Source organism: Orcinus orca, chromosome 2, assembly GCF_937001465.1.
Source record: "Orcinus orca chromosome 2, mOrcOrc1.1, whole genome shotgun sequence".
Taxonomy (NCBI): domain Eukaryota; kingdom Metazoa; phylum Chordata; class Mammalia; order Artiodactyla; family Delphinidae; genus Orcinus; species Orcinus orca.
In genome coordinates this window covers 4941614-4966121 of record NC_064560.1, presented here as the reverse complement: position 1 = coordinate 4966121, position 24508 = coordinate 4941614, and the positions used below count along the sequence as shown (strand labels likewise).

At 44.6% G+C, this 24508-nt stretch overlaps 2 protein-coding genes across 2 annotated transcripts in view; both read right to left on the bottom strand.

The window, feature by feature from the left end:
- Positions 1 to 24508, bottom strand: part of ST8SIA6 (ST8 alpha-N-acetyl-neuraminide alpha-2,8-sialyltransferase 6) — a 140220-nt gene that overhangs the window by 96633 nt on the left and 19079 nt on the right. The window lies entirely within an intron of this gene.
- LOC117196129 (40S ribosomal protein S26-like) lies at positions 21898 to 22396 on the bottom strand. Its single transcript, XM_033403480.2, has one exon. It carries the CDS (start codon positions 22324 to 22326, stop codon positions 22027 to 22029), a length of 300 nt encoding a protein of 99 aa, XP_033259371.1. The 5' UTR covers positions 22327 to 22396; the 3' UTR covers positions 21898 to 22026.

Sequence of the window (24508 nt, the reverse complement as noted above, 5' to 3'; positions counted from 1 at the left end):
CACAGCTGTAAGGCCTGAGGGCATACAGTGTGAAAGCCAGATGGAACGTCATGCCAAAATCCTGTCAGTTCCCAATTTTTCCCACAAAATTTATTAATTTGCACACAAAAAGACTCCATCTTTTAGTACAAAGTTCTATGCAAGAAAGGAGGAGTTTTAAAGGACAAAAAGGAAAGTGTTGAATGCCATGGTTTGATAAAGTATGATGCCAATTCATTTCACCTCGAGCATTTAGAAAGGAGGCATCCCGGGTGGGTGGGGCTCAGGGTTTAGCATGTATCCACACCACGTGGAGGGCTTGGGTCTCAACTCCAGAGTCTCTCATTACGTGGTGAGCCCTTCTCACGAGCTCCCCGGTGATGCTGACACTGCAGGTCCGGAGACCACACCGGGCTCGAGACCAAGGCTCTGCCACCACAGGTCTTCAGGTGTGGCGCTATGGAGACCTGTGCTGAGCGATAAGGATGTGACAGAGTCAAAATAATGCCAGAACAGACCTCTTCAGAAACAGGATGGACCATCAAAGCATGAGGTTAAATAACAGAAAAAGAATCAACAGCTTTGTCTTTGCTGTATTGTTGTTAGAGGAGGTGATGATTTCCCTTATATAGATCGAGGTCAAGGAGACAGCCCAGGGAAAAGCACACAGGACAGCAGCTGAACCTGCGTTCACCCAAGGTCCCAGTGTACGTGGACCTTCTCTCCATGAACAAAGTGACAAGGGGTTTCCAAAGGAGACAACACTGACAACTGGAACCACCTTCCCAGGCAACCAGTGGGAATTTATCTGTTGATAAGGGGATACATTGCACTTGCCTTTATCCCTTTAGTCCAACAGGAGTCTGTCTCTGCCTTGGGAATTAGCCTGGTGCCTTGGTCTCATGGAAACCCACTTGCTCGTGAAAGAAGGTAACCCTGATCAGCGCTTCGTCTTTTCGCCTCTGACTCCGGTGCTCAAGAAGCTACTCCCAGAGCAGGCAAATTGGGGCGGCCACTATGGAGAACAGTATGGAGGGTCCTCAGAAAACGAAAAGAAGAGCTGCCATACGACCCAGCAACCCCACTCCTGGGCATATACCCAGAGAAAACCATAATTCAAAAAGACACATGCACCCCAATGTTCACTGCAGCTCTATTTACAATAGCCGGGACATGGAAGCAACCTAAGTGTCCATCGACAGATGAATGGATAAAGAAGATGTGGTACATATGTACAGTGGAATATTACTCAGCCATAAAAAGGAATGAAATAGGGTCATTTGCAGAGACGTGGATGGACCTAGAGACTGTCATACAGAGTGAAGTCAAAAAGAGAAAAACAAATATCGTATATTAACGCATATATGTGGAATCTAGAAAAATGGTACAGATGAACCGGTTTACAGGGCAGAAATAGAGACACTGATGTAGAGAACAAACTATGGACACCAAGGGGGGAGAGCAGCGGGGGGGTGGGGTGGGATGAATTGGGCGATTGGGATTGACATGTATACACTGATGTGTATAAAATAGATAACTAATAAGAACCTGCTGTATAAAAAATAAATAAATAAAATAAAATTTGAAAAAAAAAATCAGGCCTTCTTCAAGAGTGTATACACAGAATACACAGCCTGTTAGGGTTGAGAAACTCTTGCAAGCGCCCTATATATCCAAGCAGATCTGCGCCAACCCTTTTGAAATTCTACAGTTTCAGAGTCACTCCTTCCCAGTGAGGCACTGGGTCCTGAAGAGATTCCCAGTGACTGTAGTACTGCTGGCAAGTATGCCCAACACTGAGCTAGAATCCTGCAGGAACCCCTCGGTGGAAATTAACATATGATACAGTTTGCCACGTGATGGATGGCTCAGCACAGAGCCATAAGGGTCTGATACGGAGAAAGAAATTTGATGGTGGGGAACATGGGGTACAACACACGAGGAGAAGCAGTGAGAATTCAGGATTAGGTGAGGTACTTTAGCGCAGAACCCGAAAAACCAGTTGGAAACAGTACCACCTAGGGGTGGTAGGTAGGCCACGGAGCACAGGGTGCTTGCAGCTAGGAAGGAAGTCTCTGAATGGTCTGTTTCGCAACCTTGCCTCTAAATCGAGGGTGCATCTTCCTGCTGCCTGGCCCCGTAGGGGCAAAGCCAGACGCCTTCCAGGAGGTCAGTCTAAACAAAAGGCACAGCACAGGGAACTCTACTCAATACTCCGTAATGCCCTATATGGGAAAGAATCTAAAAAAGAGTGGATACAGGCGGATGCATACCTGAGTCACTCTGTGGTAGAGTAGAAACACAACACTGTAAATCAACTGTACTCCAATAAAAATTAACTTAAAGTAAATAAAATAAAGAAGAATGGCACGCAATTTACAACTTAAAAAAAATAATAACAAAATAAACAAAAGGCAGACCCAACTAGGGATGGAATCAGTGGGGCGTGTTTTCTCTATGCCTGTGAAACACCCTTCTCCTTGTACAAGATCATTTTGCTTATTGTCAGTGTTTCGAGGCATTGTTGTGACTTCATTTTAAGCTCTATTAACTTTTAGTATTATCCCTACAAGTTTGCCCTCACTTACTAGCTGAGTGACTCAATCTTTCTGAATGTCCATTTCTTTAAATACCATAACACAAACGCTCTAACATGCGTTCTATAGGCTGTTGTAGTGATAAAGGTAACAATACGTAAAAAGTAACTAGCTGGGCCTGTCTCCTTGGAGTTGAGTGTGACCTGCCATCATTCCCTTCCCTCCCCTCTCACATCCTGTCCCCCTCATTAGCTGTCCTGATGATTGTTTGCTCTCTGTAGAGTTAGAGTGCTTATAGATCCTAATACTTTCATTCAACAAACATTTGTGAGATGACACTCAGTAAATGCTAGAGATACAAACACGATGGCCAGCCCCTGCTTTCACACAGCTCTCAGTCTACCCAGGAGATGGACAAATGGACAAATAGAGTCAATTTCCCCCAGTGATAACGAGTTATGCCAAAGAAACACGGAGGGAGGAAAGGCAGTCTGGAGGGCTTCCCAGGGGAAGCAGCAGCTGAGCTAGGCCTCCCGGGAAAAGCTGAGGAATCAGCCAGGCAGACGAGGGAGCAGAATGAAAAGCAAGAGTGAAGCACAGAGGGCAGAGCTCGGATGCCTCTGAAGGCTCGATAAAGGGGCTGGGAGGCAACACTGAACGACAGACACTCACGGAATGACGGAAGGACAGTCACCACGCTGGCATCATGGGAGTCAAAGGCGAAAACCATCCAGAGGAGAAAGGAATGGGCAAACTGACGGAGCAAGTAAGCCAGGGATGGAGAAGTGTTCGTTGGCTACGTCGTTGCTGATCATCTCGGTGAAAAGAGAGCCGCAGGGGCCAAAGTGAGTCTGGGGTAACTTGGCAAGTGAACTGGAGCGGAGCCCGAATGTGCTCTGTGGCTTCTGTCACCCGAGCTGCCCTGCCACCCCACCACCTGGTGCCCTGTGGGGAAGTCATGGTTTCACAAGCATCTCAAATAGTAAGCCCAGAGGTGCACCGCTGTTGGCTTAGAGACTTGCAGACAGGTCCCTTGGCATCCATATTCCATATTTTGGGTACATCTCCTGCCACTGCAATTTATGACCCCTTACACGTTTATTCAACCAGTTTTCCCCTTTAGAGTTATACCACTACCACCGCGAACCCCACTATCCACACCTCCACATACTCCTGTGTATTTGTTCCACTTTCATCTCGACCTCACGTCCTGCTGAGGCTTCATTTAGCATCTTATCCTTTGCTCCTGTAGCAAAGTATCTATGAATGTACTCCCTTCCTCTCCCAAGCACCTGTACTCTTTGTAGATACTTTGTATCAGTAGGGTTACACAAAATACTTGCTCCAACCACTGGGAGCTCCCCCTTGTGGCAGGAAGCAGACTGACAGCTCCCCGGCCAGTCACCAAGCCCCTTCCTTTGTCTTCCTCTAGTACTCAGGGTGGGAAAGCCAGAACGTGTTATCTTTCTAGACTTCCTTTCAGCCAGGCTGGGCATGTGACAATTACGGGCAGGGATTTCCTTTCCAAGTATAAAGGCAAAGCCTCATTAGGAAAGGAGAGCCTTCTCTGCCCTCAGCCCTTCCGTCTTCATCCCAACTGCAAATGCAGACCGTCCAGGGGCAGCCACGATTTGCAGACATGAGGATGAGAAACACACGCTGAGGATGGTGGAAAGGAGGGGCTGAAGGACCCTGGGCCTCTGCGAGCTTGGGGAGCTCCTGCTCCCCCAGGGCTTCTTGCTAAGCGAGGGGCATAAAGCCCTGTTGCTGCCTCGTGTGCGCCCACAGCTTCTGCTGAGAAGCCCTCCGATCCCACAACCCTGGAGTCCGATTGGACGGCTTCTGGATACTCTTGACTTCCGGGTGAAAACCACAGAAGGACCCAGACACTCCCCTGGGTGAGAAAGTATACAGTTGCATGGGTCACACCTGCCAAAGTGGGCTTATCCCCTCCCCCTATTAATATAAAATTACCGAAGGAGGGGCCGGTAGGGGAGGGGCAAGGGGAGGGGAGGGAAATCAAGGTCTAACAGTGGCCAGTGCAGAGCAGGCAGGGTCCTGGGGCCCTGATAACAAGGAAGCAGCCTGAGGCTGTGCTGAGGGGTGGGCGTATGTTGAGAGAAAGCCCCAGGACAAACATGGGCAGTTGGCTTGTTTAGAAAGGCAGATTCCTGGGACCCGGGATTCTGATGCCCTAGATTCGAAGTGGGGTCCAGGACTTTTGATCTTCAATGAGCGCCTCAGGTGAAAATTATGCATGTGGTTCCCAGTGTTAAAACTGCTGAAGGGCATAAAAGCTGCGAGCTGGTGAAGGAGAGCCGGGACTGAGTGCTGGGGAAGCTTGTTGCCTGTGGGGCCTCTCTGGACCTCAGCTGTAAAATGGCTAACCACCTGGTTCTCAAACTCTTTTGCTGTGAAACATCGTTTTTCTTTTTCTTTTTTTTTTTTTTTTTTGCTAATAAGATTGAATACAAATGCTTAATACATGAAATGATGAAAGAGACACATCTCCGGCGGAAACAGAGTGGGGAACCCGCAGTATCACCGGATCCCCTCACCCCATCACCTTCCTCTGAGACCGCCTGAGGGTCCTGGCATCACAGGCCAAGTGGCCTCTTAATTCCAGCCCAGTGAAGACATGTGACTTTCACAGAATGACACATAAATGAGGGGAAACCTTTGTGGTCCTTGTTCTGAAGGTCAGGTAGATTCCACCTGGAGATGGAGGATAAAGAAAAGCAAGTCGGGGCATCTATTTTAAAGCACATCTACAACCTTTCCATAAAAGGGATTTCTTCCCAGTGCCGTTACAAAGGTATTTGAAGCACATCCCTTCAAGGCGGTCGTCTTAGTAAACAATGACAGTTTTAAAGGGGGGAGGGGCTTGTAATTTAGATTTCTTTGGATTTTTGACAGCGAGAGGCTATCCAGGCTACCAGGAAGCAAGGAGAATCTACAACAGCAAAGCCCATTGTAAAAACAAAGGAAGAATTCAGAAAGCCAGTGCTGTGCCCCTTTCAGCCTTAAGTACAGCCCTGGAGGCAGGGGTTCCGACTCAGATCTCCAGGCTTATCCCCCCACACACACACTCCCTGTGTCATGGTGGGAAAGTCATTTCCACCGGCCTCGTTTTCTTCAGCTGTAAAACAGGAATGGACTAGCAAATGTTGAGTCAGCCTCTATTATTCCAGGCCTGGCTGGAAAGGAAAAGAGGCACACAGCCCTGCCCACGGGGAGCTGACTTCTGAGCGAGAGAAGACAGACAAAACCTGAAGGAAAACGTACCTCAGGCCATTGGTGAAAAGCGGCACAGAGACCAACACAGCTGGGAAAGAGCGACAGGAGAGTGAGGTCAGCAAGTGGAGGCTTCGGTGGCCAACAGGGTGCACAGGGCTGGCTCTGCGAGCAGCCAACTGGGAAGAAGGTCTAAGTGAGCGGAAGGCACAGGACAGGTGGATATTTGCGGGTGAGGGTCGGGAAGCAGTGGTCCAGCCAGAGGATGCAGTCTGGAGAAGGCATCAGAGCACGGCGTGTTCTGTAGAAATAGCCGGGGCTTCTGTGTGGCTGGAGCCCAGTGAGCTGGGAGGAGACTTGAAACGGATGAGGTCATGGAGGCCATGGGGCCGGGTTTTATGATGCCTCATGAACAACTGCAAGAACTTTGCCTCTTGTTCTGAGCGAGATGCGGAGAGGGTTTACAGGGAAAAGGACCCCTCAGCTCATTGTTTTAAGACTCCGCTCTAGAAGGGCACTGGGTACCGCAGGGGCAATTACACCCATCCAGACAGGTGGGTGGATGTGGGCCTTTTCTACCCCACCAATTTGCCATGATGCAACGCATGTAAGCCTCGGTTTCAAAACCCCGCATGCATTTCCGGCTTATTACTGTTGTCAGTTTATGACCTGTATGCTGAAAACATGCCAGCAGAAAAAAATACAGCCAACAAATACAGTTTCGTATTATGAGCTCATAAACAATGATGGAGATGCACTTCTCAGCTTGTCAAAGAATGGACACCAGGCTTACTGGCCCAAGGGAGCAGACGTCTGAGACCATGGTCACATCCCAACTTTTCTGGCTTCTTCGTATGACTCAAGAAACTAATGAAATTTTGCCCTTTGCAGCAACATGGATGGACTCAGAGAGCATTATGCTAAGTGAAATAAGTCAGACAGAGAAAGACAGATGCTGTGTGATCTCAGTTATACGTGGGACCTAAAAAATACAACAAACTGTGAGTGTAACCAAAAAGAAGCCGACTCACAAACAGAAAGAAGAAACTAGTGGTTACCAGTGGGGAAGGGGGAGGGGCAGCACAGGGGTGGGGAAGTAAGAGATACAAAGTATTATGTATAAAATAAGCTACAAGGATATATTGTATAACATGAGAAATATAGAAATATTTTATAAGAACTAGAAATGGAGTATAACCTTTAAAAATTGTGAGTCGCTATACGGTACACCTGGAACATATTATACATCGACTACGCTTCAATAAAAAATTTAAAAAATACGAAGAAACTAATGAACATTCTACATCTAGAAAAAATAATAATAACCTCTGCCTTTTCTCTATGATGTAGAAAGAACCACATTTCTACATCAATTTGTTAAACATACACACAGAGAAAAACTTGCTTAATTTAATAATTGTTGAACACCAATGACCAAAAAAAAAAAAAAAAAAAAATCACAGGGCATCATCAATTTGTTCATAAGGTTGAAGCTTTAAGATATAGATTTAATATTCAACTATTAATAATCAAAGAAATTGGGCTTCCCTGGTGGCACAGTGGTTGAGAGTCTGCCTGCCGATGCAGGGGACACGGGTTCATGCCCCGGTCCGGGAGGATCCCACATGCCACGAAGCGGCTGGGCCCGTGAGCCATGGCCACTCAGCTTGCGCGTCCGGAGCCTGTGCTCCGCAACGGGAGAGGCCACAACAGTGAGAGGCCCGCGTACTGCCAAAAAAAAAAAAAAAAAAGAAAGTGGTTTCCAACCTAGATTCTAGTCTTAGATTAACTTTCATGAAATGGTAAGGAAGGATCAAAATGTTTTCAGACCTGCGAAGTCTCAAAGAGTTTATCTTTCGTGAACCCTTTCTGAGGAATCTATCGGAGGATGTATCTACCAAAATGAGGGAGTATATTAAAAAAGAGTTTGAGATTCAGGAAACAGGGACCCCCGTTTAAGGCAGCAACTAGGAGAATTCACAGAATGATCCTGAAATGAAATTCTAGCACGACAACGGGGCAGCAGGCCTGGAGGGATAAGTCCTGACTGGAGTAGGACAGCAGGCAGCTCCAAGAGGTAAATTTTCTAGAAAAAGAAATGAATGTGATAGATTAGCTGATGGTTGGACTATATTGAGTGAGACTTTACAGCTCCTTTGGAGAATGTGGAGTAAAATTTATGAAAGCTATTCACAAAACTAAGCAAACAGAAATTAAGCAGGAACAGAAAAAACAAGAAGACACACAAAACCTTACACATGGATGTTAACAGTGGTTTTTTCCATAACTGCTGAAACTTGGAAGCAACAAAGATCTCCTTCAGTAAGTGAATGAATAATAAACTGTGGTACATTCAACAGTGGAATATTATTCAGCATTAAAAAGAAATGAGCTATCAAGCCATGAAAAGACAAAGAGGAAGCTTAAATGCATATTTCTAGTGAAAGAAGCCAATGTGAAAAGACTACATACTGTATGATTCCAACTACATATATGACATTCTGGAAAAGGCAAAAATAATGAGGCAGTAAAAGGATCAGTGGTCACCATGGGTTGAGGGGAGGGAGGGAGAGATGAACAGCCACAGCACAGAGGATCTTTAGGGCAGTGAAAATGCTCTGTAAGACACCATAACGTTGGATACACGTCATTATATGCTTGTCCAAACCCACTGAGCATACACCACCAAGCACGAACCCTAATGTCAACTGTGGACTTTCAGTAATTATGATGTGTCAGCGTAGGTTCATTGACTGTAACAAACATACCACCTGGTGGGGAATGTTGACAATGAGGGAAGCTGCGTGTGTGTGCACGTGTGTGTGCGTGTGTGGTTGCATGTGTGCGCATGTGATTGTGTGTGCATGCGTGTGTGTATGCATGTGCACATGTACATGTGTGTGTGTGTGTGTGTGTGTGTGTTGGGGGGAGGGCAGGCAAGGGGTATATGGGAAATCTCTGTACCTTCCTCTCAACTTTGCTGTGAATCTAAAACTCCTCTTAAAAAATAAAGACTTAAAACACACACAAGGGGAACAAAAAGGAAATGGAATCACAGTCCAGAATAAAGCTCAGCTTTATATTTACAAACTCATGATAATGTAAACTGAATACAGAATTAACTTAAAAACGGATTCAACTCTACTACGGAAGTGGGGGAATGAGGTGTGAAGAGGTGTGTGTGGCGACTGGCCTGGTGGTCCAGCAGTAAAGAATCCACCTTACAACGCAGGGGACACGAGTTCCATACCTGGTCGGGGAACTAAGATCCCACATGCTGCGGGGCAACTAAGCCCACGCGCCACAACTCCTGAACTTGCACGCCTCAACTAGAGAGTTTGCCTGCCACGAACTACAGAGCCCACACGCTCTGGAGCCTGTGCGCCACAACTAGAGAGAGACCCACGCGTCGCAACGAAACATCCCGCAAGCCTCAACGAAGATCCCACGTGCCGCAACTAAGACCTGACACAGCAAAAAAATAAAATAATAAATAAATCTTAAAAAAAAGAGGTGCGTGTGTCCATCTGTCTGTCTTTTGGTGAGGCACATGGAGAATAAGAGGATTAAATCTATTTCTGCCATAAATAGACTTCAAAGAAATAATTAAATGTAAAAGTTCAATTATGAAATGCCACTTTAAAAACTTTAAAAATTCATTAAACTTTAAAAATCAGGAAGCAGAAGTTGAAGCACCTTATGAAGAAATATGGAGGTAAATATAAGAAAAATAGCTAATAGATTGGAAGTTATTGCCACAGGGCGTGGGGAAAATGGGGCAGAGAATTGCTAATTTTCATTGTGTCTTTTAGTGTTGCTAGATAATACTTACATAAATAGCACTTAATAGGAACCAGACACTAACAGTAGTCTAAACCACACATATACTTTTTTCTAGGAAAAATTATTTAATAGAACCCCTTTGGTTTTCTAACTATTTAATACCCAACTTAGAAAACAATAAAAACTGACTTAAAAATAGGGCACAGAGGCTCTCAAACTATATAATTTAATTACACACAGGATTTAGGTGTTTCTAAATTATAAGGTAAAGTTCAATTCTTATTAGAGCACATGGCATTAATAATCTGGAACACCTCAGACAAACAATAATGGGGAAGAACTGGCTTTGTGAGTTCTACCATGATACAAACTGAGACTCGCTGATTGAGTATTTCCTCTATGCCAGGCTCTGATGAAATGTGGTAGAATAAATGCATTATCTGAGTGCATCGCGTTATCTCATTTAACCTTCCAACCACCTTGAGAGATAGATGTAGGGTGTCAGTGACAAGGCAGGTAAAAGTCTAAAGTCACACATTTAGATTGTGTTATGTACTGAATGTTTGTGTTCCCTCCCCCAATTCATATGCTGAAACCCAAACCCCCAGTGCAATGTTCTTTGGAGATGGGGCCTTTGGGAAGTGATGAAGTCATGGGCGTGGAGCCCTTGGGAAACAGATCAGTGCCTTTATACAAGAGGCTCCAGAGAGACCATTAGCCCCTTTCCCATGTGAAGGTTACATGAGTTCACGCAGGTGGGACCCTCTGATGAGATTAGTACCCTTATAAGAAGAGACACCAGAGAGCTCTCTGACTCTGTCTACCTCTGTCTCTGACTCTGTCTCTGACTCTGTCTCTCTGTCTTGCACTCTGTCTCTCTCTGTTTTTGACTCTGTCTCTGACTCTCTCTCTCTCTCTGTCTCTGACTCCATCTTTCTCTCTGTCTCTCTCTCTGTCTCGGTCTCTGTCTCTCTCTCTCTGTCTCAGGCTCTGTCTCTCTCTCTGTCTCAGACTCTGTCTCTGTTTCTCTCTCTCTGTCTCAGACTCTGTCTCTCTCTGTCTCAGACTCTGTCTCTGTTTCTCTCTCTCTGTCTCAGACTCTGTCTCTCTCTGTCTCAGACTCTGTCTCTCTCTCTGTCTCTGTCTCTCTGTCTCAGACTCTGTCTCTCTCTCTGTCTCGGACTCTGTCTCTGTCTCGGACTCTGTCTCTCTCTCTCTCTGTCTCAGACTCTGTCTCTATCTCTATCTCCCTATCACGTGAGGACACAGTGAGAAGGGCTGCCGTTTGCAAGCTAGGAAGAGAGCCCTCATCAGAACCTGACCATGTTGGCCCCTGATCTTGGATTTCAGCCTCCAGAACTCTGAGAAATAAATTTCTGTCGTTTACGCCATCTAGTCCATGGTACTTTGTTACGGAAGCCTGAGCTGACTAAGAGAGATGGGCTGAGGAGAGATGAAAATTTGGGTTCGTCTGACTCCACCCTGCCTCTTAAGCAGTTTTATTCCTTTTGGCTCAAAATAATCTATCACACACACACCCCATCCAGAGCTCCAACCACTAGACCATGACCACTCCTGAAATATCCTGCTGAACCCACTGACCCTCAGCTAGTCTCTCCCAGACATCAGCTATGAGAAGCCAGAGGAATTGCACTCACCTTGAGAAAATCTAAATTTCCAGAACTACGTTAAGGCCTGCTGCCTCTATGATCCGGCAATCCCACTCCTGGGCATACATCCAGACAAACTATAATTCAAAAAGATACACGCACCCCTATGTTCATAGCAGTACCGTTCACAATAGCCAAGACATGGAAACAACCTAAATGTCCATCAATAGATTAACGGATAAAGAAGATGTGGTACATATATACAATGGAATACTACTCAGACATAAAAAAGAGTGAAATAATGCCATTTGCAGCAACATGGATGCAACTAGAGATTATCATACTAAGTGAAATATGTCAGAAAGAGAAAGACAAATACCATATGATATCACTTACATGTGGAATCTAAAATATGACCCAAATGAACCAATCTATGAAACAGAAATAGACTCACAGACATAGAGCACAGACTGGTGGTTGCCAAAAGGGAGGGGGTTGAGGGAGGGATGGAGTGGGAGGATGGGATTAGCAGATGTAATCATTTATATAGAGAATGGATAAACAACAAGGTCCTACTGTATAGCACAGGAAATTATATTCAATATCCTATGATAAATCATAATAGGAAAGAATATTTTTTAAAAAGAACATATATATATATGTATAACTGAATCATCTTGCTCTACAGCAGTAATTAACAACATTGTAAATCAACTGTACTTTAATTTTAAAAAATATTGGAAAAAAAAAAAGAGGCCTGCTGCCTCCATTCAGGTCAGGGGATTCTTTCCCTGGAAGAGGCCCTTCCACCTCACAGATAACACACACCCATTCAGGTCACGGAAGTACAGGCAAACATCGTTATATGATTCCTCAGAATGAACAACTTCACACTTCACACTGCTCACAGCTTTGTCTACGTCTTCGTGTTATGGGCTGAATTGTGTCCCCACACCCCCAAATTCATACGCTGAAGTCCTGACTAGCACCTCAGAATGTTACCTTACTAGGAGATGGGCCTTTGAAGCAGTAATTAAGTGAAACTGAGGCCAGTCAGGTGGACCCTAATCCAGCAATGACCAGTGTCTCTCCAAGAAGAGGAAACTGGCACACAGGGAAGATGGGCACCTAAAGCCAAGGAGAGAGACCTGGAACAGACCCTTCCCCTCACCACCCTCAGAGCAAAACAACTCTGCCAAGTCTGATCTCAGGTGTCTAGCTTCCAGAACTAAATTCAATTAAAAAAAGAATGAGAAAATAAATGTCTGTTGTTTAAGCCACTCAGTCTGTGGTACTTTGTTACATCAGCCACAGCAGACTAATACCGTCCATAACTGCACACACCCGCGACCTTGCCCAGGTTCCTTTCACCCCCCAGTTCTACTCAATCACCAACATCGAGGATCCAAACTTACCATGTTTCTCCTTAAAGTCCCATCCACTCCCATCACGTGGGTTTTAGGTCAGGCCCTGATGGTCTCCTGCCTGTTTCTCAGTTCCTTCCCCTTTCACTCCATCATGTGCACGGTGCTGGGGGGATGTTCACAGTAGACCCCAACCACACAGATGCTGGGCCCCTGGCGCCAGGCAAGGTCCCCACAGTGCAGGCACCTGCTCAACCAGGTAACCCACCTCTGGTGTCCCTGGGAGACAGGGCAGGGGGCCGGCGCTGTGGTCCTCCTGATACCAAGCAGGACCCTGTGGGGTTCCTGGGCACGAAAGCCTTTCTGTGTCCCCCATTTCTTTGATTACAGAAAATAGGCTTCATTCAGTCTCCATGACCTTCCCTGAGCTCCAAGGAGCAGGTTCAAACAGTTGCTCATCAGGGAAGGGAGGGGATGCAGGGACAAGGGAGGAGAAGCCAAGAAACAACTGTGCAGCCTTGGGGCAGGGTCCTGGTTCCCCGTCAAGGGATACACTTAGCAGTATCTCCGAGCTGTTCTGCAGAGACTGAAAGCCCCACCAGGAGGGAGAAGTTAACGGTTAAGGACGGACGGTATGCTGCCCACAGGCAAGCACACACCAGCTTTCTAGCATCTGCCCACCACTCCTCAGCTCAAACCCCCGGGGCCAGCCTCCCTAAAAGAGTTTCCGATTCACAAAGACATCTTGTTTGTACACCCCCAAGCCTTCACACGTCATGAATGTCTTCTTCCCCTTTGGCGTGCTCGTGGGATTTCTACTTAGGCTTCAAGACTCCACGCTGACACCCTCACCTGTCCAACCATCCCTGGGCTGCCACGCTGCCCCGGACGTGTTTCCATGACGGCACTTACACTGGATGGGCATCACAGGTGGCTGCCGCTCCCCCTGGGCTGAGGACTCCTTGAGAGCAGAGACTGATGCTTATTCAGGGCTGTCACAGATCCGGGACCCCTGGTTGACCAAAGTGGAGCCTCAGAAAACACCTGGAATTAGAGGATTGATGTGCTTTGCCACAAACGCCGAGCTGGACTTAGCCACTGCTCCCTAAGGAAAGCAGGCTGTTTTCATCCAAGTCAAATTAGGTACCACCTGCACATCCATCCAGCTCTGAGATAAGAGCAGAAGTTTCCTACAGCGTGAATATCTGCCGGATGGATGAAGGAAGCCATTAGGAACCTTCAACCGGGTGCCAGAAGCAGTACGGCTAGGAAGAATATTTTCAAATATTGAAAAGATTCTTTGAAATATTTTTGTGGGTGAGTCAGGAGAGAATCGTTTGGATACAAATTCATTCTTAGGAGACTTGCTATTAATGAATGCGTGGTGAGGGTGGTGGGTGTGTGTGTTCCTCGGATGTTCCTCAATGTACAGTACAGTCTCGCAAACATGATGTACCAGGTGGGAACAAAGGGAAGATCTGTGCCTGTGACACACACACACACACACACACACACACACACACACACACACACACACACACACACACACACACACACACACACACACACACACACTTATATTAAATAAACCTGAGGAGAAGTAAGCTATCTGTGTTGGTTAGTTCCCACTTGGGTAAAGTAAATCGTGGAGTCTCAGTGTACTTTCTATGACCTGGTTTGTGGTTTTCCTTGTAAACTGAGAGGGCTACTTTCTGGAGGTGGCCACCGGCAGACAGCCTCAGTCCCTGAGGTCGGCACAGACTCTGCTCACCCACACAGACGGAACTGGCTCTAATCTCCCATCCACGCTGAACAAGCTCTTGGGGGAGGGCGGGTTCCTTTCAAGAGTGGCCTGGATTAGCACGCTGGGGTCTGGATTAGCACGCTGGGGCCTGGATTAGCATCGTGGGCCCTGGATTAGCACCCTGGGGCCTGGAATAGCATTGTGGGGCCTGGATTAGCACGCTGGGGCCTGGATTAGCACCCTGGGGCCTGGATTAGCACGCTGGGGCCTGGATTAGCACCCTGGGGCCTGGATTAGCACCCTGGGGTCTAGCATCGTGGGCCCTGGATTACCACCCTGGGGCCTGGAATAGCATTGTGGGGCCTGGATTAGCACACTGGGGCCTGGATTAGCACCCTGGGGCCTGGATTAGCACCCTGGGGTCTAGCATCGTGGGCCCTGGATTAGCACCCTGGAGCACAGGGCCATGGGCCTCTGGCTGTTAAAGCCGCACTCTCCGTGCTTGGTCTACTTTGCATCCTTGTTCATTACTCTGCCTTTGCGGTCTGGAGGGATTCAATGGTCCCCTCTGGGCTGGTCCCCTGCCTCCCAGGCTCTCATCCCCACATGTCCCCAAGGCCCTTCGTCCCCACATGTCTCAGTCGTTCATGACCACTCCCTGACATTTCCTCCCACAGTCCCTTAAATCTCTGGAAAGATCACCCTGCACTCAACATGGGACGCAGTGTAACCAGCCCCCGTTTCTCCATCTGGAGCAAAGACTCCGAGGTCCATCAGCTGCCCCTCTTGGCTATGCGGCCTGGGACAAGTGACTAAGCCCTCTGGTCTCAGTGTCTCCTTCTGTACAAGAATAGCAAGAGTCCTACAGAAGAGTGTCCCTGTGAGAATTCAGTGAAGTCGTACAGATAAAGCTGCTGAGACCATCACCTGGGAGCAGCCCGATAATTGCTGTTCTATAATTTTAAAAAAATCCTCCTTGATTTTGTGGAGCTTAATACAACCACCTACGCATCATATATACTCACATCTGGGTGATTATTCACTATCTTAAATAAACAGCATTTCAAACCTGATGAACTATTTAGAAAACGTGAAAAAAAGTGTAGGAAATCTGAATGCTAACGGGGGAACTTTGGAGGTTTTTTGTTGTTAATTTATTTAATTTACTTTTTATTCAAGTTTTAAAGGTTACACTCCATTTACAGTTATTACAAAATATTGGCTCTATTCCCTGTGCTGTACAACACATCCTTGTAGCCTATTTTATACCCAATAGTTTGTACCTCCCACACACACCCCCACCACTCAGGGGGAACTTTGCACATCTGTCTATTTCTCAATGTTGTGGGTAACTACGTAGATTACCTAAGAAGACTTTTTAAACTTGGTGCTCTTCAGAAATACTTCTCTGCACATTCCAACAGTACAGCATTATTTACATGCGTCAGCTTCCACCCAGGCAGACACACACACTACATAAAGCTTACACATAGCGCAAAGCACTGTGGATGAAAACATGTATGTTCTCACAAAGTTTCCTGAACATAAAAAGCTCAGTTAATGATATTTAAATATCACAATTTAACGATATTTAGTAACTGTATAGATTTACACAACCATCACCACATCCTGGCTTTAGAATGTATCCATCACCCCCAAAAGATTCCTTGTAGCTAATTTCTACCCCACTTTCCACCCTAGGTAACCACTGATCTACTTGTGTCTGTTTCATATGTTATTTTGTGTATGGCTTCTTCCACTTAGCATAATGTTTTTGAGGTTCATCTGTGTTGTAGCATATTATATTATATTCGTATTTCATCCTTCTTATTGCTGAACAGTATTTCATGTACAGATATACTGTTTTGTTTATCTTTTCACCAGTTGATGGACATGTGGATGGTTTCCATTGTTTGAATATTATAAATAATGTTGGTATAAACAATGACATAGAAGTCATTTGTGTGAACCTATGTTTTTATTGATCTTGGGTAAATACATAGGAGTCGAACTCCTGGGTCATATGACAAGTTTATGTTTAACTTTCTAAGAAACTGTCAAACTCTTTTTTTTTTTAACATCTTTATTGGAGTATAATTGCTTTACAATGGTGTGTTAATTTCTGCCTTATAACAAAGTGAATCAGTTATACATATGTTCCCATATCTCATTCCTCTTGCGTCTCCCTCGCTCCCACTCTCCCTATCCAACCCCTCTGGGTGGTCACAAAGCACCGAGCTTATTTCACTGTGCTATGCGACTGCTTCCCACTAGCTATCTATTTTACGTTTGGTAGTGTATATATGTCCATGCCTCTCTCTAGCTTTGTCACAGCTTACCCTTCCCCCTCCCTGCATCCTCAAGTCCATTCTCTACATCTGCATCTTTATTCTTTTCCTGCCCCTAGGTTCTTCAGAACCTTTTTTTTTTTATAGATACTATATATATGTGTTAGTGTACAGTATTTGTTTTATCTCTGGGCTTTCTAGCCTGTTCCATTGATCTATATTTCTGTTTTTGTGCCAGTACCATACTGTCTTGCTTACTGTAGCTTTGTAGGATAGTCTGAAATCTGGGAGCCTGATTCTTCCAGCTCCATTTTTCTTTCTCAAGATTGCTTTGGCTGTTTGGGGTCATTTGTGTTTCCATACAAATTGTGAAAATTTTTGCTCTAGTTCTATGAAAAATGCCATTGGTAGTTTGATAGGGATTGCAGTGAATCTGTAGATTGCTTTGGGTAGTACAGTCATTTTCACAATATTGATTCTTCCAATCCAAGAACATGGTATATTTCTCCATCTGTTTGTATCGTCTTTAATTTCTTTCATTAGTGTCTCATAGTTTTCTGCATACAGGTCTTTTGTCTCCTTAGGTAGGTTTATTCCTAGGTATTTTATTCTTTTTGTTGCAGTGGTAAATGGGAGTGTTTCCTTAATTTCTCTTTCAGATTTTTCATCATTAGTGTATAGGAATGCAAGAGATTTCTGTGCATTAATTTTGTATCCTGCTACTCTGCCAAATTCATTGATTAGCTCTAGTAGTTTTCTGGTAGCATCTTTAGGATTCTCTATGTATACTATCATCTCATCTGCAAACAGTGACAGTTTTACTCCTGTCACTGTTGGTTTCCTTTTGTTTCTTTTTCATCTGTGACTGCTGTGGCTAAAACTTCCAAAACTATGTCGAATAATAGTGGTGAGAGTGGGCAACCTTGTCTTGTTCCTGATCTTAGAGGAAATGGTTTCAGTTTTTCACCATTGAGAACAATGTTGGCTGTGGGTTTGTCACATATGGACTTTATTATGTTGAGGTAAGTTCCCTCTATGCCTACTTTCTGGAGGGCTTTTATAATAAATGGGTGTTGAATTTTGTCGAAAGCTTCTTCTGCATTCTATTGAGATGATCATATGGCTTTTCTCCTTCAATTTGTTAATATGGTGTATCACATTGATTGATTTGCATATATTGAAGAATCCTTGCATTCCTGGGATAAACCCCACTTGATCATGCTGTATGATCCTTTTAATGTGCTGTTGGATTCTGTGTGCTAGTATCTTGTTGAGGATTTTTGCATCTATGTTCATCAGTGATATTGGTCTGTAGTTTTCTTTCCTTGTGATATCTTTGTCTGGTTTTGGTATTAGGGTGATGGTGGCCTCGTAGAATGAGTTTGCGAGTGTTCCTCTCTGCTGTATTTTGGAAGAGTTTAAGAAGGATAGGTTTTAGCTCTTCTCTAAATGTTTGACAGAATTTGCCTGTGAAGCCATCTGGTCCTGGGCTTTTGTTTGTTGGCAGACTGTTAATCACAGTCTCAACTGGTCTGTTTATATTTTCTATTTCTTCCTGGTTCAGTCTCGGAAGGTTGTGCTTTTCTATGAATTTGTCCATTTCTTCCAGGTTGTCCATTTTATTGGCATAGAGTTGCTTCTACAGACAACTGCGTTATCACCGAGATTTAAACCTCTTGATTTTGTTTTGTTTTGTTTTGAAAAGTGCATTTTATTACTCAGCAACTGGTTCTAACAAAGTCAATTACTATCAATTGTCTCAAAACCAGATTTATAGAGATTTTAAAAGTTTTTAACACCAGAATTAGCACGAGAACTTTTAAATATTTAATTAGGAAATAAGCTGTGAATATTAATAATACAAATAAAAATAAATAGCTGACCATCATTAGTACAGAGTACTGTTACAAAAAGTAGTTAGACTTTTTACCAGTTAAAATCAAGAAAAGTCAGGATCATTTAGTTCTCTGATTCCAGGTAACATCCTGTGCCCATAGTAGAGTGCTTCTTATGCAGTCAGGTTTCTTACATGTACCAGGCATCCGGCAATGCTGTTATGTCCCATGAGTCAAGGCTTCCTCACCCAGGACCTACTACAGGACTTGGCAACTGTCATCGTTGAGTGTCCTGGAAAAGGTCCTTCACTGGAACACTTTATGCATCCTTTTTCAGGAAGCTACTGGAGGATGAGCTCCATCAAAAATTTTCTCTTTAACAGTTAAGGAAACTGAGGCTTTAGCTGCTCTGATGACCATCTGCTGTTTACCTACTCCAGCTGACAGCAGGAAAGAGGTGAGGTGGGGCCCAACCCACAACTGACTCTCCAACTGGGCAGCCTGTAAGGCCCAGCCTGGATCTACAGGCGACCTCCTCCAACGGGAAAGATGAGAAGCGTGTAGGAGGCAGGGGGTGCCTGTGTTTTGCTCGGCAGCCAGAGCAAGGGCAGCAGCGAGCGCCTGGCCCTGAGAATGCTGGAAGGTGCTGGGCTGCGTGGCTAAGCTCCTCACCTGGCGTTACGCTGTGCTGGGCTGCGCCAGTAGGACAAAGGTACTACATGATTCTCAACTGACTTACACGGACTTAAATAAGACGTGTAAACAAATTATTGGAGTTCAGTGGTTGAAGTGGGCTCTAGTCAGACTGTCCTGGATTTGAGCCCGGGATTTTCCACTTTACTGTGCAAACTAAGAAGGCAGAAGAGGTGATTCCCCTACCACCTCCTCCACCTATTATGCTCAATTCCAGAGTACTGTTGCAAAAGTAGCAAAGGTACGGTTGTTATTACCTCACCACTGTGTTCTGAGCTTAGAGGAAATGCTGCCAGGACTTCTATGGATTTCAGAATAATCCACAGCCATGAAGGTCAGTGAAGTTCAGGAAAATCAACTTCTAAAAACTCATTTATGGGGCTTCCCTGGTGGTGCAGTAGTCAAAAATCTGCTGCCAAGGCAGGGGACACGGGTTCAAGCCCTGGTCTGGGAAGATACCACATGCTGTGGAGCAACTAAGCCCGTGCACCACAACTACTGAGCCTGCGCTCTAGAGCCCACGTGCCACAACTACTGAAGCCCGCATGCCCAGAGCCCGTGCTCTGCAACAAGAGAAGCCACGCAATGAGAAGCCCGCACACCACAACGAAGAGCAGCCCCCGCTCACCGCAACTAGAGAAAGCCCGCACACAGCAACAAAGACCCAACATAGCCAAAAATAAAATAAAATTTTTTAAAAGTACTTAATTTTTTTTTTAGAGAGTACAAACCCACTTTAATGATTGGAAGTTGAGGCACAGAGGATGCCAGACCTGACCCAGGCAGACAAGGAGGAAGTCGGGAAGCTGGGCTTCAACCCAGAACGTTCACCTCCGACCTGACAGTTACCTTCTGTTTGACCGCACTGCTTTCTCCAGAGGAAGACAGCTGAAATCGTGGATGTGCACGGGATCTCGAGAGGAAAGATGGCCGAGAACAGAAGTTGGGGAAAGGCTTGCACTTAGGAGAGGAACTCATACAGGAGGAAAAGAGGGAGCGGAACTGAGAGCTGACACTGTCAGGGAGGAAGGGGCCCCAAGGGGCCCTCACAGGGCTTAGTTAACAGCACTCCAGAGGGAAGGTTCAAGGTTCAATGTCAGGAGAAAGGAGAGAAGCAGATGAGGTGGCACAGCACACCTGTTGAGATGGTCAGTGTAAACTAATTCAGCATCTGTAGGGCTGTGGGTAAACAGAGACATTTATGTCACTGTTGGCACTGGAATCTGCTCTTCAAGTCAGGCTGGTCTCGAATAGTGAGAACCTTTCAGAAAACTCATCATATCCTTTTGCCCTTGGAGGCGGGGAGAATTGGTCCAAAAAGTGAAGCCAGATGGCAGCACCCGCCATCCCCTGGGGTCTTCAGCACTCTTCCCCAGCGTCCGTTTTCAGCTCTGACTTCCGAATGACTTGGTTCTGTGGAACACTGACCTGGCAGGAGCTGGTGTCGCTGATGGTCCTGATGGGGTGGTGGAGGATTCAGAAGACTCTTGAGTTGGAAGTTGAAGATGAAATGGATGAGGTAGAATGCCTCCTTGAAGAAGTGAGTCCACAGGGCCCTCTGACATCTTCCAAAGGAAGGTCCCGCAAGGCTGGAAGGATAATCAGGATGCCACCTGGGTGCTCTGTCCCTCCCCAGCTGATGGTCTGGCCCACCAGAAATAAGTACAGGTTATTACAAGCTGGTGGTGAATATGAGCGCGTCATCCCTGTGGTTTACCAGCTGAAACGACAGCCTCCAAAGAAAACACACTATGACCAAGCCAGAGGGACTGGAGTCCGGGAGAGCCTCTCACAAATCATTGGAATATAACTGTGAGAGCTCAAAAACCAAGTTCCCCTGCAAAGTAACAGAGATTCGAGGCAGATGTTATAAAGTTTAGGCAATACCCAGCAGCTCTAGAGGAAACAAATTGCCGAGTTCCAGCTTCAAGGAAGAGCTCAATATTGCATCATATGGTATCTCTCTTGATTGAACTATTAAAGCATTATATCAAAAAACAAGAAAATATGACATTGTAAAGCCTTTGGAAATATAAGTTGTAAAACAGCAAATAAACTGAATTGTAAAAGTGAAAAAAAATATATTGATTTTTTGTTGTTGTTGCTGTTAGGATTGTTTCCTCGCGGTACATTCTTCCATTGAGGTTTAAAATTATTTAATTTTCTAAACTGCCAAAGTGTGAAACCATTATTTTACTTTTAGATTTATCTTCTCCCTAATCCAGTTTTCGGTTTTCAGTTAGAACTGACATACCGATTTATGGGTGGTCCTTAATGCTCTGATAGGAATATTTGAGACATGAATTATATTCTTGGAACTGTCTTGTACTGATGGGATTGGATTCACATTTTTATGATTGCTGAAAATGAGAATAAGCAAAAATGAAAATTTTCAAAGACTGTTTTTTATAACTGTGCTTAAACTTTAAAATGTGATTTTCTTAAATTCCAAGGCTGGTTTCATTCAACAAATAAACCATGATTTTTAGTCCCCCTTTAAATTCTTGGCCCCTCAAAACTCGTCATCGCCATTGATTTGGGCTTCTGGTAGGCAGGCTTCCATGACAGTAACACAAGTTGCTCCATTTTGTTTTGACTTTCATCTAAAAATCATTTTACTAATGTTGGCGTTTATGTTACAGAAATGTCAATTTGTACTTTGTGAACTTCACATACCACTCCCTCATGTAGGAGCACTACCACAGTCATGCTACCACGGTGCCAAGGAACTGTGATTGTAATTCCTGTATCCACAGGTTTAAAATGTGAATTTTACGTAACAGATAAAAGATCTGAAAAATTAAAAAAAAAAAGGTAGACAGTACCTACCTTTTTTTTTTTGTAAAGTATGATTTCCACTTTATTGTCTTCCCAGGGACAGTATTTCTTCAGTCTTCAAGGACTTAGCTCCTTACATGGGCTGTGGCGGAGGTCATGGGGCGGCACCCACAGGTCTAAATCAGGGTGGAGGTGTTCGGTCCTTCCGGGCTTCCTGAGAACGACTCTTGACTACGTTGCTGTGAATGGCACAACTCACACAGTCATGCAGCTTCACATACAGCTTGGGAAGCACACAGGCGTCGAAAACGCTCGCTTCGGAAATGTCTCTGACCGCTGCGGCCTCTACGATGTTCCAAATGACGGACTTCTTAACGGCCTTATCCCTGGGCACGCATCCGGCACAGCTGGTGCGGTGAATAGGCTGCATGTGGCCGCGGCCCTTTTCGGCATGACCATTATTCCTTCTTTTCTTGGTCATCTTGGAAGCGAGGAGGTGAGAGAGGTTTAAATATTGTTGATATATATATATGTGTGTGTGTGTGTATATATATATATATATATATATATTTTTTTTTTGTAGCAGCCTTTCAAGAGTGAAAACCTAGAAATAACCTAAACGTCCATAAAAAGATGAACGGGTAAACTAACAGTGGTACATCCAGATAAGAATGCTACTCATCAAAAAGTAAAGAGATGAGCTATTCGTTTATATCACTGATGAATCTCAAATAATTATGAAACAAAGGAAACCAGAAGAAAAACCCAGTAAACAGTTCATGATTCCAATCAGATAAATTCAAGAAAATGCAAACGTATCTATTCTAAGGGAAAGTACATCAGTGGTTACCTGGAGAGGTGGGAAGGGCAAGAAGAGATAATAATAGGACATGAGGTAAATATAGGCATTATCAGAACTCTGATGATGGTTTCGAGGTTCATACCTAGGTGAAAACTTATTAACTTGTAATACTTCAAACGTATGCAGTTTAGTACATGTAAATTATACTTTAATATAGCTTTAAAAATTGGCTCAAGATGAAAAAATCTCTATGCCTCACTCTGGAAAATCGGTTTGGCAACCATATACTGAATCCACCAACTTGCTCCTTCAGCCCTCTGGAGATCAGTCTTCCCTCAGTGGTAGCAAATATGGAGAGCAATGAAGTACTTCCTGGACACCAAGCCAGGCTCAGGCTCTAAGGGAGAGAGCACCTAACCAACCTGACCTAACTCCGGGCCCCAAAAGGCCTCCTGGGGCCTCAAGAAAGCTTGGGACTTCCCTGGTGGTGCACTGGTTAAGAATCCGCCTGCCAATGCAGGGGACATGGGTTCGAGCCCTGGTCCAGGGAGATCCCATATGCCTTGGAGCAACTAAGCCCGTGTGCCACAACTACTGAGCCTGCGCTCTAGAGCCTGTGAGCTGCAACTACTGAAGCCCACAGGTCTAGAGCCCACGCTTCGCAACAAGAGAAGACACTGCAATGAGAAGCCACACATCGCAATGAAGAGTAGCTCCTGCTCGAAGAGTAGCCCCCACTCACCGCAACGAAAGAAAGCCCACACGCAGCAACGAAGACCCAACACAGCCAATAAATTAATTAATTAATTAAAAAGCTAAATGTAGCACTCATGATCCTTTGTATTTCTGCAGTGTCAGTTGTTACTTCTCCTTTTTCATTTCTAATTCTGTTTTCAGTCTTCTCCCTTTTTTTCTTGATGTGTCTGGCTAATGGTTTATCAATTTTGTTTATCTTCTCAAAGAACCAGCTTTTAGTTTTATTGATCTTTGCTATCGTTTCCTTCGGTTCTTTTTCATTTATTTCTGATCTGATTTTTATGATTTCTTTCCTTCTGCTAACTTTGGGGTTTTTTTGTTCTTCTTTCTCTAATTGCTTTAGGTGCAAGGTTAGGTTGTTTATTCGAGATGTTTCCTGTTTCTTGAGGTAGGATTTTATTGCTATAAACTTCACTCTTAGAACTGCTTTTGCTGCATCCCATAGGTTTTGGGTCGTCTTGTCTCCATTGTCATTTGTTGCTAGCTATATTTTGATTTCCTCTTTGGTTTCTTCAGTGATCTCTTGGTTATTTACTACTGTATTGTTTGGCCTCCATGTGTTTGTATTTTTAACAGATTATTTCCTGTAATTGATATCTAGTCTCATAGCATTGTGGTTGGAAAAGATTCTTGATACGATTTCAATTTTCTTAAATTTACCAAGGCTTGATTTGTGACCCAAGATATGATCTATCCTGGAGAATGTTCCATGAGCACTTGAGAAGAAACTGTAATCTGGATGGAATGTCTCATAAATATCAATTAAGTCCATCTTGTTTAATGTATCATTTAAAGCTTGTGTTTCCTTATTTATTTTCACTTTGGATGATCTGTCCATTGGTGAAAGTGGGGTGTTAAAGTCCCCTACTATGATTGTGTTACTGTCGATTTCCCCTTTTATGGCTGTTAGCATTTGCCTTATGTATTGAGGTGCTCCTGTGTTGGGTGCATAAATATTTACAATTGTTATACCTTCTTCTTGGATTGATCCCTTGATCATTATGTAGTGTCCTTCTTTGTCTCTTGTAATAGTCTTTATTTTAAAGTCTATTTTGTCTGATAGAAGAATTGCTACTCCAGCTTTCTTTTGATTTCCATTTGCTTG

Excerpts from the sequence above, each read along its gene's own strand:
- LOC117196129 (XM_033403480.2), bottom strand. The coding sequence starts at position 22,326 with ATGACCAAGAAAAGAAGGAATAATGGTCATGCCGAAAAGGGCCGCGGC.